Source organism: Setaria viridis, chromosome 3, assembly GCF_005286985.2.
Source record: "Setaria viridis chromosome 3, Setaria_viridis_v4.0, whole genome shotgun sequence".
Lineage (NCBI taxonomy): Eukaryota > Viridiplantae > Streptophyta > Magnoliopsida > Poales > Poaceae > Setaria > Setaria viridis.
This window is the reverse complement of record NC_048265.2, coordinates 9,105,446-9,120,240: the sequence shown is the minus strand read 5'-3', so window position 1 is coordinate 9,120,240 and position 14,795 is coordinate 9,105,446. Positions and strand designations below refer to the sequence as shown.

At 46.9% G+C, this 14,795-nt stretch overlaps 1 protein-coding gene and 1 non-coding gene across 3 annotated transcripts; one reads left to right on the top strand and one right to left on the bottom strand.

Annotated features, from left to right (window-relative positions):
* The first annotated feature begins 6,807 nt into the window (after positions 1-6,807).
* LOC117851059 (U1 spliceosomal RNA) lies at positions 6,808-6,966 on the top strand. The gene has a single exon (XR_004639430.2). It is a non-coding gene; the product is annotated as a U1 spliceosomal RNA (small nuclear RNA).
* Positions 6,967-7,576: 610 nt separating this feature from the next.
* On the bottom strand, positions 7,577-12,703 carry LOC117850344 (sugar transporter ERD6-like 4). Of its 2 annotated transcripts, none has more exons than XM_034732175.2 (18): positions 12,462-12,703; positions 11,968-12,374; positions 11,785-11,874; positions 11,505-11,564; positions 11,333-11,398; positions 10,608-10,673; positions 10,426-10,501; positions 10,222-10,286; positions 10,057-10,149; positions 9,767-9,847; positions 9,608-9,692; positions 9,255-9,301; positions 9,093-9,155; positions 8,956-9,015; positions 8,782-8,847; positions 8,641-8,700; positions 8,124-8,238; positions 7,577-8,045 (listed from the first exon to the last, which is right to left on the bottom strand). In XM_034732175.2, the coding sequence occupies exons 2-18, from the start codon at positions 12,268-12,270 to the stop codon at positions 7,933-7,935; spliced, it is 1,509 nt and encodes a 502-aa protein (XP_034588066.1). In that variant the 5' UTR covers positions 12,271-12,374; positions 12,462-12,703; the 3' UTR covers positions 7,577-7,932. The 2 variants fall into 2 exon arrangements, with proteins under 2 accessions (XP_034588066.1, XP_034588065.1); XM_034732174.2 differs by having other exon boundaries at positions 11,968-12,345; positions 12,462-12,702.
* Positions 12,704-14,795: the final 2,092 nt, after the last annotated feature.

Here is a 14,795-nt window from a genome sequence, read left to right as displayed (position 1 = left end):
GAAAAGGACACGGGTCAGGCAGGAGAACCCTTTGGACGTGGCATTCCAAATGCCCAATTAAGCTGACGCGTGGATTGTGCCCCCATGGCCTTCCCACCCGGGGAAAACGACGGGATCCCCACGGGGATTCGAGTTCCCAAACTAAGCCTTAGTGACGGAGATAAGGGGGCTAGCAGGTGCCACAAAAGTCCCCCATTGTTAATAAAGTTCACTGCAAGCTATTAGTGAATCACTAAACATTTAGACTGTTTTTGGATGTCAATATTGGAGAGCTTGATATTGAATTGGTTTCAATACCAAATCGGTTGTGGTATTGCATTGAACTACAATTCGAATTTTGTTGGTCGGATGACTGTGCATGCCTTTTGGAATCTTAGAAAGTAACGCAATTAAATTCCTATTTGGATGTGCAAAAGGATGAAATCCAAATATGGTCAGCACCCTTTCTCCACCACACCACCCATCCTTCGCCGGCAAGTAAGGAGCTCCTGTCGCGCTCATGGAGAGAGGAGAGCGGCGCATGTATTTGGAGACAGAGGGGCTAGGCATAGGGAGAGAGGTGGGAGACGGAGGACCCATGCCACAGAGCTCCCCCTTATTGCTGCCGTGCTCACACTCCCAGCACTAGAGGGATGAGGGTGAGGGTGGGATGAATACCGGTCCCAAAAACTCCCTCCGTAAAATGCATTACTTGTATGTTTTTTTTAAAAAACCTCCCTCAGTAAAATACCCTGCTCCGTAAAACAGACAAGTAATGTCTTTTAAAAAATCTCCTAGGCTACTTGTCTTTTTTTTTTCTCTCCCGAGACTACACTAGTACTCCCTCCGTCCAAAAAAAATAAGTTATTTTAGGATGGTTCTAAGTCAAACTTTTCTTAGTTTGACCAATATTATAGAAAAAACTACATATATTTATGGTATGAAATAAGTTCCATTAGATTTATCATGAGATATTTTTTATAATATATCTATTTGATGCTATAAATATTGATCTTTTTTTATAAATTTAGTCAAAGTTGAAAAAGTTTAACTTAAGACAACCTAGAATGACTTGCTTTTTTTTACAGAGGGAGCACTTATTTTCTCCACATTAAGTCAATACTCCTATAGTGCCCTCCCACCACGTCAGAATTCGCCCGGGCGGGGGAAAGTGACAGTTAACTAAGGGAATAAATCAAAGGAGCAGTCGGTGTAAAAGTATGAAAGTGGTTATAGACCGAATGTTCCAGCAGTAGAATTACGGCATTTGCCGTGATGAGATTGTTGAAGAGTTGTTGACCCTACCCCTTCCGAGGCCCCCACGTCGTCGTCCGTACGGGCGCCTCAGGCAGCGCTTGTGCCTGTGCACCGCTAGCCACCCTCTCGCATCTCTCCTGGCCTGCTGCCGCCAGAGCACGCCCCCAGAAGTCCGGGCCGCTGTGAGGATGACGGCGGCAGGGCACTTCCTCTCCCCTCGCGCGTGGACGCTAGCGGTTAGGCGTCGACGGAGGAGGTTCCCTGGTCGGGGGGAGGGGAGGGGGTCGGCGGGCTCTAAATCTGCGGCCTCTGCGGGCGGATCCGTCATCTCCCCCGACGAATCTATGCGGGGACATCCTCATAGGCGGCATGGTGGCCTGGGCGTGGTGGGAGGCTCTGGTCAGCGGTGGTTGCGCCGAGTGGGTCCTCGAGTCGCCCCCTTTGGCGGAACAGGCATTCCCTCACCGTGCTGCTAGCTGGACTCGCTCGCCTCTCCCCATCCCCCTCGCCGCTGCCCAAGCTGGTAGCCGGTGGTGGGGCAAACTTCACTGACGAACGAACTTTCGCTCGGCAATGGTGTGGTCGAATCTAGTCCTCCTGCACCCGGATCCATCATGCCCTTGGCCAGATCTGCTCCTTCTCCCTCTGGTCGTGCTCCAATCGCTCCCATGGCCATCCTCATTGGTGGTTTCCTCAAGGGCCATCCTCGCCGGTGCTCTCGCTCGAGGGCGACTTGGGCCCCCCATTGCGAACCGTAACGGGTGGCCGCCGCCATCGCTGCCTCCGAAACCAGCAACCCCGTGCGCCTCTCCCTCCTCTCTTCCCCAGGTCGCGCTCCTCATCCTCCCCTCACCCCACCGCATACCCCACCACACCCAGGTCGCGCTCTCTCCCCAAGGTTACTTTTTCTCGCCGGCATGAGCTCCTCTGGCAGGTCTCCGTCGAGATCCGCTTGGGTCATCTTGGGACATCGTGGTCATTTTTCAGTCGTCGTGATGGCGGTCCCTCTCTACTGCGCCTGCGGATGGTCCTCATCGTCGTCGTCGTGGATTACTCGTTGCCATCCCATCACATTGGCTATCATCGAGGCCTCTGCGGTCTACTGTGCGGAGTTGGTTTTGGGGGGCCTTTGGCGAAAGCCTGGTCGGGCACTCGTCGGGGCTGACGTTAGTTGCGTCCTTTGACGTAGCTCACCTCGCTGGGGGCGTTGTTGCGGCCTCCAAATCCAATAGTTTGTGGTAGGTGAAGACTTGGTCTGCTCCTCCGAGGACAGACAGACGATGGCGGTGTTGGCATCGCTTCCTTCCTGGAGGCATCGTCTTGCATGACCTTCTCACTCTACCTCCATTGGCTTTGGGTTGTTAAGCAGTCGGTGATGTGCGTGTGTTCTTGGTGCCTTTCTCTCCTGCAGGTATCGGTTGTCTTAGGTCGTGTTTGTGTGGTGGTTGTGGTGGTGGTGGTGCCGTAGTTTTCTTTTCTGTTGTTGTGTCTTTGTTGCGTGTCGTCGGTGGTTGTCCTTGTTACTATGCATTTTAGGATCTCTCCTGAAATTGTATCGTTGTAATTCTCTTCTTATTAATGAAAAACGTCCTAGCGCACGTTAAAAACAAAAAGCCTTTGGTCTTGTTTAGTCCCCCTTTTCCCAACTTTGGCACTATGCAGAAAGAAGATTCCCCATGACATCAAACTTGCGGTACATGCATAGAGTACTAAATGTAGACGAAATCAAAAACTAATTGCACAGTTTTGTTGTACTTTGCGAGACGAATCTTTTAAGCCTAATTAGTCAATGTTTGGATAATAATTCATAAATACAAACGAAATACTATAGTTGTATATTTATGACAAAATACAAACTTTGCCACTGCTAATTTGGGAACTAAGGTCCAATGCCGCGATGAAAGGAGGCCAACCAACCCTGCAAATGCCCAGTCCAAAGCGCACATCTGTCGGTCGAAGAAGGCCCTCTGTCTGTTACCCCTGTGCTCTTCAATTTTCATGGCTGCTAGCCCTAGTCGATCGATCAGTTCAGTTCTCTCCTTGGGGGCGCGACGTGAAGCACGGATCTCAACGCCCCAAAATCGATGGAAAATCATGCACGCACGCCTGCATGCGTCCCACGTCGCGACGAGCTCAACGGATATGCACCGACCGATGCTAGCTCGTTCCCTTCTTCCAATCGAAGTCCTCGAGTCAAAGAAAGAGAAAGAGATATTCCCAAAAAGAAAAAGAAGAGTATGCAAGAGTGCCTAGCTCAGATTCACGAGGGAAAGGAATGCTGCCGTAGCTTAGCTTGGATCCATGCAGTACACATTGCATGGGAACACGCACAAACTTTAGTTTTTCATGCATGTCCGATGGAGTATTTCAAAATTTGGCTGTGTAGAACAGATTTGTCATGGGACCCCATTTGTCATTGTAATTGTGGGCCCGGCTACAACAACTGAGGGATTACTGATCAACAGTAGTACCATTAATTGTTTAGTTAGTGATCTCCAGCTCGACAATCACAAGGGTGTGCTTTGCATTGCACGTGTGACGGCCAAAACATCCATCGGATCAATGCATTTGATTTGTTCGGATCAGTGCTTGTTCTTGTTCCTAGCTACCTGGTGCATGCAGCGCATCAGAGAGGACACTGCACTACCAAACTATTGGATCCGCCCAAGGAGATGGTGATTATACTAGCAGTGTGTTCAAAAAGGCTGTCGCCTAAAAAGTCCTCGAGATTGCTTTGAGAACGCTTTCGCGCGCTAAGCACGAGAGATATATGAGAGCATCTTTTGAGATGGTTTTCAGCAGCATGCAGTTGCAGTGTCCCCTTTGTACCCTAGCAGGCGGACCGCCGAGGGCAACATGCAGTAGGAACCAAAATGGAAATGGATCGAAACCATTGGTAATTGGGACGCTTTCTTCTTGTTTTTTTTTCAAAGTACGATCGGGAGTAAACAAACATACTACTCACAAAGATAAAAATAATTAGTACTATACAAACTCCGTATTAAATAAGTATTTTTTAGCATTTATTTTTTGTTTCACGAACAGCGCAGACGAGGCTTTTCTAATTAAAGCCATACTTACTCAAATAAAAAAAGACATGAACAAGCACATGGAGTCAATAATTATCAATTAGTGCTATTTTTCTGGTTATTTTAGGCCAGTTTTATTGTACTTTATCATACCGTTGCCAAGACTGCCACGTTAGATTTTCAATCCGGTTATTTTAGACCAGTCTCATTATATAGTTTCACCACACTGTTACTGAGACTGCCACGTTAGATTCTCAATGAAATGAAGCTGTCACTCTCAATGCACGGTTTTATTGAACAGCTTCATAAACCGGCTGTAACAATCAATTGTGGAATGGTGTTGTGATCAAATGTATCATGTGAAATACGTAGCCTTTGGAAATATGGTGACGTTCGCAATCCAGATCCGTTAAGAATTATATGTTTTCCCTCCATCGAAAATACAATTTCATATGAAATAAAAATGATTATTGAATATAATTGTAGGTTAACCATAATTTGTCGATTTTTATTCTCCATTTATTTTTCTTCCTTACCATTCGGTTCCTTATCCTTTCTCCCTGATCCTTGAAACGGTCCAAAGCTGCTACGCCGCTGCTCAATCTTCTCCGCCGTTCCGCTGCTCTGCGACTCCTGCTGCACAAGCGTTGCTGCCGCTGCTACTCCACCGTCGTTGCTGCCCCAACTACTGCTGCTGCTCCGCCGCTCTTGCTACCCATCTGCAACTGCCCGGCCGCACGCTCCTCCTCTTCCCTCACCACGCCGCGACACACCCCGCCTCTTTTGCTCCGGCCAGCCGCTCTACTACTACGCGTGCGGGGGACGGCAGCCTCGAGGTGCGCCTCTGCCACGGCCGCGTTCGTGGCCGTGGAGAATTTCACCTTCGTGTGCGCGCACACGACCCTCGCGGAGCTCGTCGGGATGGTCGGGTTTGGCCGCGGCCCGCTCTCGCTGCCGGCGCCGCTCTTCCCGTCGCTCTTCCGTAGGTTCTCCTCGGCCGCAGCCCGGACAACGCCACCGACCTCACCGTGGAAGGGCATGGAGTTGCAAAGAAGGGGATTTGGCACCCTATTTGGAGGGGAGAGTGAGCGATTTGGCGCAGCAGCTGGTGGTGGTGGCGCAGCAGATGCTGGTGGCGGTGGGGATGGCGCAGCAGCTGGTGGCGGTGGTGGCGGCGCACGGGAGGGAGGGCGGCGCACGGGATCTCCGCCGGCGGACTAGGATGAAACGACCCCACCTCAATGGAGTGTCGTCCGCTTACCGATGTCTGGGTAACCGGAGCCGGCCCGTTTCATCACCACGACACGATAGTTTCTTCTTTCTTCATTAATGCCAGAATTGTTGATGAAACCAGTATTGAGACTCGCCATTAATAGGATCTAGAAAATCAAATAGACAGTATGATTTCCATTCACCACTAGTACGAGCGACTGAAGACAGTATGATCATTTGTCACGATTAATAACGTGTCTTAAATTTTCTAAAAAAGACACTTTAGGACGGAAGTGATAGTTGTGAGCAAAAGGACAGCAGAAGCGGCGGATTAGCAAGCTAATTACTCCTGCTAACAGGTTACGTGCGCATAACATGACAATCTACCGGTATTCCGACCTCAAACCCCAGCAATTTCACGCATCACACATGCTTAGCCAGAGAAGATCCCGGAGGTATGAGCTCTGCAAGTCGCTTGAGAACTGAGACATGCTGATTCTTCCCTTTCCTTGACCGTGGCGCGTCTACCGGCACCACCCTCCAATACACTGCCGCGTACAGTACTCCAAACCCAGTAGCTAGCTTTAGCTGCTGGATCGATGCCAGCTCCCCACAACGTCGCTATCACGCCCGGGGAGATCATCCGACGTGGGAGAAGCTCATTTGACCCGAGCCGTTAAAGCGTGTCACGTCACGCAGGCGTGGCTAGGCGGCGTAGCGTCTACGAGTAGGCTGGTAGCCCCGGCCTCCGAGGCTGCTCGGGTCGTGCCTTTTCATGCATGCATAGCATGGTGCACTGTGCTGCTACTTGCACGGAGCTGGGCTCGCAGGTACGCGCAGAGATACGATCGAGTTGTCTTGGCAGGTCTACGTCACGGGACCACCGCCAGCGTCTGCGCGTGGCCCCGAGGCCAGAGCTTGCTGCGCCTTCATAGCCGGCCCCGCATCGCCGCATTGGCGGCTGCGGCTCGGCCGCCGCAGCTTTGCGTTGAGCCTTTGACGGTTTGACCGAGCTCGAAGCCCTCGCCTGCTGCACTGGCGTCTGACTGGCTAGCCGAAACACCCGGGGGCGACCGGAGGGAGATGAGAAGGCCCAACAGTCCACAAGCGGCGGGCCTCTCTGGCCTCGTGGGAAATCAATTGAGATTCTCTCTTGGGCCTTGCCGAGCCCAACGGGCTGAACAAAAGCAGGCCTTAACTGAGCTGAAAATCACGCGAGGACAAGTACACAGGACGGATTAACATAAGTTTTAGTCCCATATCGGTCCCCTAGGTGTTTGCTTAGCCCCGGGAGCAGCTACAAAACAAACCCCCGGTGCAATCATGATCCATACTTACCTGGACGGGGTCGATGGCCGATCAAGAAGGGTCATGGCCTAGGTTAGCGGCCTCCATTGCACTTGGGAGGAGCGCTGGCCTACCATCTCCCCAAGTGGGAGAGTGGACGTCATAATTTGTGAAGAGGGGGTACGCGTTCGCGCGGCCCCTACCAATTCTAAATTAAATAAAATTAAAATTTGGTTTTGAGTTGGTAGATGTTTTTTCTTTTAAGTTTAGAAGATGATGTTTTGTATAGGCTGAACTTAATTACTGTGTTTGGTATTCAGGGTCGGTTCAAAACCGGTTGGGCTAAGAATGGGCTGCAGGCTGACTTGAAGGGCCTTCCTCGCAGCCTTTTTAAGCCAGCGGAATCGCCACTGCGCACCAAAATGGTGGGGGGTGGCGTAGTGTTGACTGGGGACGATAAACATGGCTTGGCCCTGCGTTTCAGCGTTCCTGATCTCGGCGATGGCACTGCGGGAGAGGAGCCGGCGGATGTAGCCCTGCCATGGCCGTTGAGGTCCGTGGGGATGGGCTTCGCATGCCAATGCCTTCCCCACCCAAGCCGCCACGTCACTCAAAGGTGCGCAGCACAGATCTTGAATCCCCCGCCCGAAATCAATTCGTGCTCCCTTTCAACAATGTCTTCGCATCTTGTCTTTCCAGTGATCATGTCCAGTTTGGCACTGTACAATCATGCCTAGGCATTTTAGGTTCCATGCCTAACGCAAGACTCAAGCATAGGACTAGAGGCTGGCACCGACAGCTTCGGAGATGTATTTGCTCAAAATTTATCAATTTGAATCTGCCTCTGATATTCAACAGGACATATATGTAGCAGCAATCAATGAAATAAACAAATTGCTCTCCGCCGCAAACCCGTGCAAGGGTTCAGTGCCTTCTGCTACCATCTTATACACATATAAACACACCTGCCTCCTGCTATAGCATCATATTGTACAATGTACATAAATATAGATACACAAGATGGTACACCCAATTAAAACGAGGCTGCAAGATTGCTGCAAAATTCTTGGATTCACCGTCCCAATGGCATGGCTTGATAGCACATGGGGTGATCTCAGACTTTGATCATGATGCTTGGTCTCAGAACAGTTGACCCTCCCTTGTAGCTTCAACGGAATGAAAATGCAATTTCCTCAAGCGTCCTTCCCTTGGTCTCCGGCACCCACAAGCACACAAAAATGAGGGCCATGGTACACACTGCGGCGTAAATAGCAAAGGTTCCTGATCAAAACAAGAAATGATCAGGTCCAACGTCGCAAGGGAAAGTGCATGCTTCAAATAAGAGGGGCAGCGAGGTACCTCCATTGCTCCAGCTCAACATCAAGCTTGCAGTCATAGTAATGACCCATGCTCCCAACCAGTTTGCAAGGGTCGCAACACTTCCAGCAAGACTCTTAATACTAACAGGAAGAATCTGAAGGAATACAAGGTAAACATATGAATCTCCCTAGAAGTTGGTAGATGCACACTGATGGGCTGCTTGCTGCCATTTGTAACATAAAATTCTACTAAAATTTACTAGATGAGGTGGTTGCAGTAATTGCTGCTATGAATATGATTGATGCCATCTGGCTAGAGAAAAATAAGGCAGTTTTGTAGGAGCTTAAGTTAACAAATAACAGTGGGATTGCACTATTTAAATCCATTTTAAAAGGAAACTATGTTGGGAAGAAGTTGGGGATTTGGGGTTTCAGTATCTCATGGTAAGCAGATAGAAATATAGAAATTCACGACTGTGACAGAAGTGTCAAGCCACAGTCATAATAATTACAAAAAGCTCTGTTTAATATAAGAATCTAGGATGAGCAAACTATACCTCAGACATAATGATCCAGGGAATGGCTCCCAAGCCAAGATTGAATGAAATCACAAATGCCTGGAGTAGCAAAAGATAAGGCCTTAAACAAACTTATCACAACATGGGGGAAATCATATATGTAATAGTAGTGCAACTAACCACAAGTCCAGCCAGCGAAAGCATACTCATTACAGAGTACAAATGAGAGCCAGCAGTTATGTTGTCCTGTTTCAGAATTGAAACGAAAATATTTCAGAAATGAATGATAACATAACTGGAGTATTTCAGAAAGAAACGTAACATGCTACTATTAACCTTTTTAAGTGGCATTACCTTAACAAAAAATGACACAGAAACGACAACAAGAGTAATGGTCATTCCTGTAGTAGAAATCTGAAAAGAATAACACAATTAGCATAACTGGATAAGCATGCCCAATAAACAATTGTGATGGAAAGTTAGAAACTAACAATGAGAAGAAGCCTTCGACCAGCTTTGTCAGACAGCCAGGTTGTCACTCCAGTAACAATAACCTACAATGATTAGATCCCATTCAATATGCCATACCAAGCCCACATCTGCTCAAATTTATCTGAGCAACAAGGGATAAAACACCTTTAAAACAAATGTACCTGAACCACACCCAAACCAAATGTTGCTAGATTACTATTTGTAATACCTGTTCAGAAAGAGAATCTGGTAAGATATCATACTTGACGAAGTCTATGATCTAGAAAATGATTTCCCTCTTCTTAGGTATTAAATGAAGAATTGTGATAGCATCTCCATGCAAGCATAAATCACACAGAAATAAGGTAGTTTTCATTTGCTAGGCAAGTTCCAAAATATGCAAGGCAACAAGCATAGGTCAGCATGTGTCAGTTATAGTAGAATCTAGCATCAAAATTTTCAAACATTTGTGGCAGACTAGTACACAAAAGAATGCTTAGCACCACAAAGATTAATCATGTTGTGAAGAATATACCAGCAGCTTTGAAGATACTTGCAGCATAAAATAGAATGCCATTGACACCACTTAGTTGCTGCAGTACAAGGAGACCAATTCCTATCTAAAAGACAAGCAAGTAAGTAAAAGATCAAACATTAATTAAAAACATAAATTAATTAGAAGCAGGCCACTAACCATAAGGGGAACACTATATCTCTTCTGCTTGATATCGGCAAACCTAATGGTTGTCCTCCTCCTTGATGATGCTACCGATCTCTGTGTAAACAAGGCAGATAATTGTGTAATTCAGGTCTCCTTTGGCTATATTGTACCGCAAAACAAGAGAAATTCTACTTGGTCCCTTATTACTAGAATACTAGCAATAAATTGGTTGCTTGACCAATGTACCATCAAGAACAAGATTATCAGGATACACATATGAGGTATGTCTCGATTGTAACTAAACTGACATTTGCACTGATTACCTTTATTTCATTCACTTCTGCTGTGATGTCAGTCTGAAATCCCCGCAGAACTTGCAGTGAGTACTCAAAATCTTCCGTCTTTCCCATTTTTGCCTGAAACAACAATCTGTTCTATTCAGGTCTTGCCATTAATGCTCTGAAAAGTTATTACCGTTGAATACTTACCAGCCACCTTGGAGATTCAGGAACAAAGAACAACCCAGGAATCAGGATTGTACAAGGTAAAACGCCTTACATATGCAAAAGTAACAGAAAATAGTTAGGAACGTTATTTGTATAAATAAAACAATCGACTTAGCCAATTGATTGGTGCTACGTAGCATATTGTTGTTTCATACTAAACTAATAGACCATAGTTACACATCATACCTAGAACAGCAAGAATTCTCCAGGGAACAAACATGCCAAACAGGTAGGAAAGCAATATACCAATCGTAACTGAGAGCTGCAAAAGAAAATATGGATTGGTTCGAAGTTGAGAAAAAAACAGTGTCAGACCAGAAGACAGGCTATGCATGAATAAAATGATGTTGTTCACTATCAGAAACGACCTGAAAGACAGCACCAAGAGCTCCCCTCTGGTCCTGTGGGGCAATTTCTGCAATATATACAGGTACCTGAGATCATGAAATACAAGGTACAATCAGAAAACGTAACATTGGTCATAAAAACAACAATGCATAAACAATAAGTTGCTAACATGTACTTTAAAAAAATAGATGTTGTCTAACCACGAATGTGCTATCTGAGAAACCTGCACTTGCAAGAGCATGCAGTGGAAAGGCTACCTATCTATGTTATTGTCATGCAAGGAAAATTTACTGAAATTCATTAACATTCCGGTTTCACGAAAAGAAATCACTGTACAATATGGGACAGATTACATATAGCAAGTCAGGTTTGCAACAATAATAAGTTGACATCGAATTTCTGTTACTTTTAAGGGCTAGTATCTTTTGACAATGAAATAAGCATACCATTTTATTTTGAATGAGGGTCAGTGCTAATTCGCCTTATGGGTTTTCTTGTCAAGTTCATGAATATTTCTGAACCATATAACCCAAGGAAATATCTTAATATTATGCTTCACAGTATGTTTCCTTTTTCACTATGCTACTTTGTTTCCAGTGTGTTGAATCTTGGGATTGCTTGTTCGTACGAACTTGTGAAGACTATATCTTTATGAAAGGCGTTGTTTCAAAGATACATATCAAAGCACCAGAATCTTATAGAGTAAATTATTTTTACTAAGAGGGAAGGCAAAAGAGTTGCATACTGTATAAGATATTACACCAACACCAAATCCTTCTAGCAGCCGGCCCATAAACAAAAAGGAGGAATCCTAAAAATAAACCAAATCAGATGTAAATAAAACATCCACAGGTTATTATCACAAAGAACATAAATCATCAGCAGGAGCATGAAAAAAGATGGTAATGAAACCTTACTTTTGCAAATGATATTGCGAGCCACCCAATAATGTTCGGGATCGCGGCAATCATGAGAGACTACAAGACCAACCAAAGAGAGAACATTAATCAGTGCACTAGTGAATTTCTGCTGAAAATCATCACAAGCAGATCTTTGAAGGTGCCACTAACAAAGCTGCCACCTTTTTACCCTCCTATAGTACTGCTACTATAGACACTTAATGACTTGAAACTAAAACACCAGTCAATCTGTTGCATCTCATGATATAGGAAAGACAAAACGAGAGGGACGTCTCACCCCCTTGCGGCCAATGTACTCTGCAATCTGCCCACTGGCAATGGCGCCCACCATCGCCCCTACGTTGGACAGTGATCCGAACAGGGAAAACTGCATAGAGAAAAAGCCCAAGCAACATCAAGTAAAGCTAAGCATTAAAATTTACAAGGGTTGATGCACCAATGATACACGACCATGACTCACCTCGGAGAGAGAGAGGCCGAGGTCAGCAATGACCGCGTCCTGTGTAGGCGAAGAGTAGCCGCAGGTGAAGCCGAACTGGATGGGACCTAGCGCAACAATGAGCGTGCAGAGCGTGGCCGAGACAGAGACGTCGCGGAGGGAGAAGGTGGAGGAGCCTAGGCGCTCCATGAGGCTGGATTGCCGCGAGCCCATCATGCCCCCCGCCGGCGGCATCCGGTACCAGCTCCCGGTGTTCAAGAGCGGCTTCCGCAGGTCCGCCCGGCCCCCATCCTCCCCGCCACTCTCCTGGTCCCGGAAGCTCATGCCTGGACCTTAATTCTTCTCAGCGCACGAAATTTGATCGGCCGTGGTGTCAAGCAGCGTCGCCGATCTTGAGCGCTGACGGAGAAGACGAACGCAATCAAGAACTGGGTGGACGGAAGCTTGGATCTGATTGATGAGAACAAGGGAATCGATCCAATCCACACCCGCGCAATCAAGCTAGGATCCCTTACCGACAAAAAGAAGGAGAAACCAGGGTCGGATGGATCTCCCCGGCAGCAGCCGATAGAGCGTTCGCGCTTCGCCCGCCGGTTTCGCGATGGGTCCGAGAGACCGCGGTTTGATTGCGGAGAGATTTTTGAGGGAAGAGAGACAGACGGCCAGGGAAGCAAGCGGTAGTCTGCCTTTCCGGATGGTTTCTTCCGTTTTCCTTTGGTCCGTGTCGTGGGCAGAGAAATCTGGTGAGCTGGACGTGAGGGAGGAGGTGGCCATGCCTACCCTTTCGGTGCTTGCATGTCCATACTCTATTTTCATTTTGTAGGTTTTTTTAAAGCTGGGCGTGTTTAGTTACCGGGTTGATGTGGATCGATCGACTCACATCGTTCTGCGTTTGGTTCAAAAGTCCCGCGTTTGGTTCAAAAGGAATGTGGATTGGATCCGACCTATAAGGGAATATTCCTGCGGGATGCGGGTCCGCTGCATTCCTCCAAAACGAACAGACCACGCCGACCTAGAACCTCCCGCACGTCACGTGAATCCCGCATGCTCCCAGCAATCACCGCTTGAACCCTATCCTCACCCCTCTCACCCCGTCACTCCACCCCCGCCGTTGCGCCGCCTCCCCTACCATCCACGGCCTCCCCTACCCTCTGCAGCCTCCACCCCCATCTGCCGCCTCCGATCACCCGGTCACCGATCTCTCCCGATCGTACCTCTCCCAGCTTGATCTCGCTGCTGCCGTCCCTGCCATCCGCCGCCTCCCCTACCCTCCGCCACATCAACTCCCATCCGCTGCCTCCCCTCACATTCATCCATCTCTCCCGGTTGGACCTCGCCCGCCGCCCGTTGCCGCCCCTCCCATCCGCTGCTGCCCCTCCCGTCCACCTGCCCTGCTCTCCGCCACCTCCCCTCACCCGGTCACCCTTCTCTCCCAGCTGAAACTCGCTTGACACCCGTTGCCGCCCCTCCTGTCCGCTGCCTCCCCTGCTCTCCATGGTAAGGAAACCCTACCATGCTTGACTTGGTTGATATTTATTGTATTGGCTTTGGATGCTCCTGGTTGATAGTATTGTGGGAGTTAAATTGAACAAATAATCCAATAGCTATATCTATTACAGAACATCTTAATTTCAATGAAATTGCACTGAGCAGGACATCCTAACAGGTGTTTCTTTCATTCTTGTATTGTAGATGGATAAGAGGACCAAGATTGTAACGCGTGCTGTTGCTGCATACATGATGTTGTCAATGATAACCATGATTATTCAGTCTAGAAAATGTAAACGATGTACAAGGAGGGTTGGTTTACCTATGGGCCTATGGAGGAAAGGGATAGGATGAGAGTAGATTATCTAGATAACAAAATTTAGAAGAATGACATGATGACACAACTTGCTTGACACATGTTAAGACTTGATAGAGGCAAATTCTTTCGGTTTTACAATCTTTTTAGAGATCGTGATTTGCTTAAAGATATATGTAACTTGTGTGTTGAGCAACAGGTGGGTATGTTTCTAAATACAGTGAGACATAACCTTAGCAATAGGTTAGTTGGCACTAATTTTAATAGATCGGGAGAAATAGTTAGCCGCTATTTCAACAAAGTACTCCATGTTATTGGAGAGTTGCGAGGGGAACTAATTTAGGCCCTCGTCTTTGGAAACTCCAAGTAAAATTGCAGGGAACAACAGATGGGATCCTTACTTTAAGGTGTGAGGCTTATCCTTGTTTTGTTTTGAGTTTTGTATTAATCTAACCTCATATGATCCCTAATCTTTACTTTTTTGAAAAAATTAGGATTGTGTTGGGAGCTATTGATGGTACTCATGTAAGAGCATCTATTTTAGTAGGAAAACTTTTTGCCCATAAAATATAATGGCAGTTGTAGATTTTGATCTACGGTTCACCTATGTGTTGGCTGGTTGGGAAGGAACTGCACATGTTGCTCTAGTTTTACATGATGCTTTAGAACGTGAGAATGGCCTCCGCGTCCCACAAGGTAATAGAGCAATAAACTCTCAACTTTTACATATAAATTTCAGTTTATATTAATATGACCAATCTGTCTATCAAATGATAGGCAAATTCTACCTAGTTGATACTAGATATGGAGCCAAACTAGGATTTTTGCCCCCCTTTTGTGGTGTTCGGTACCACTTAAATGAATGGGGAAGTAATCCAGTGAAAAATAAGAAGGAAATTGTTCAACCTTAGGCACTCATCACTACGTGTCACAGTAGAGCAGGCATTGGGGGCACTAAAGAGGAGATTCAAAATTCTTAATGATGCTACTCCATTCTTCCCTTTTCCAACACAAGTAGATATTGTTTGTGCTTGCTGCATTATTC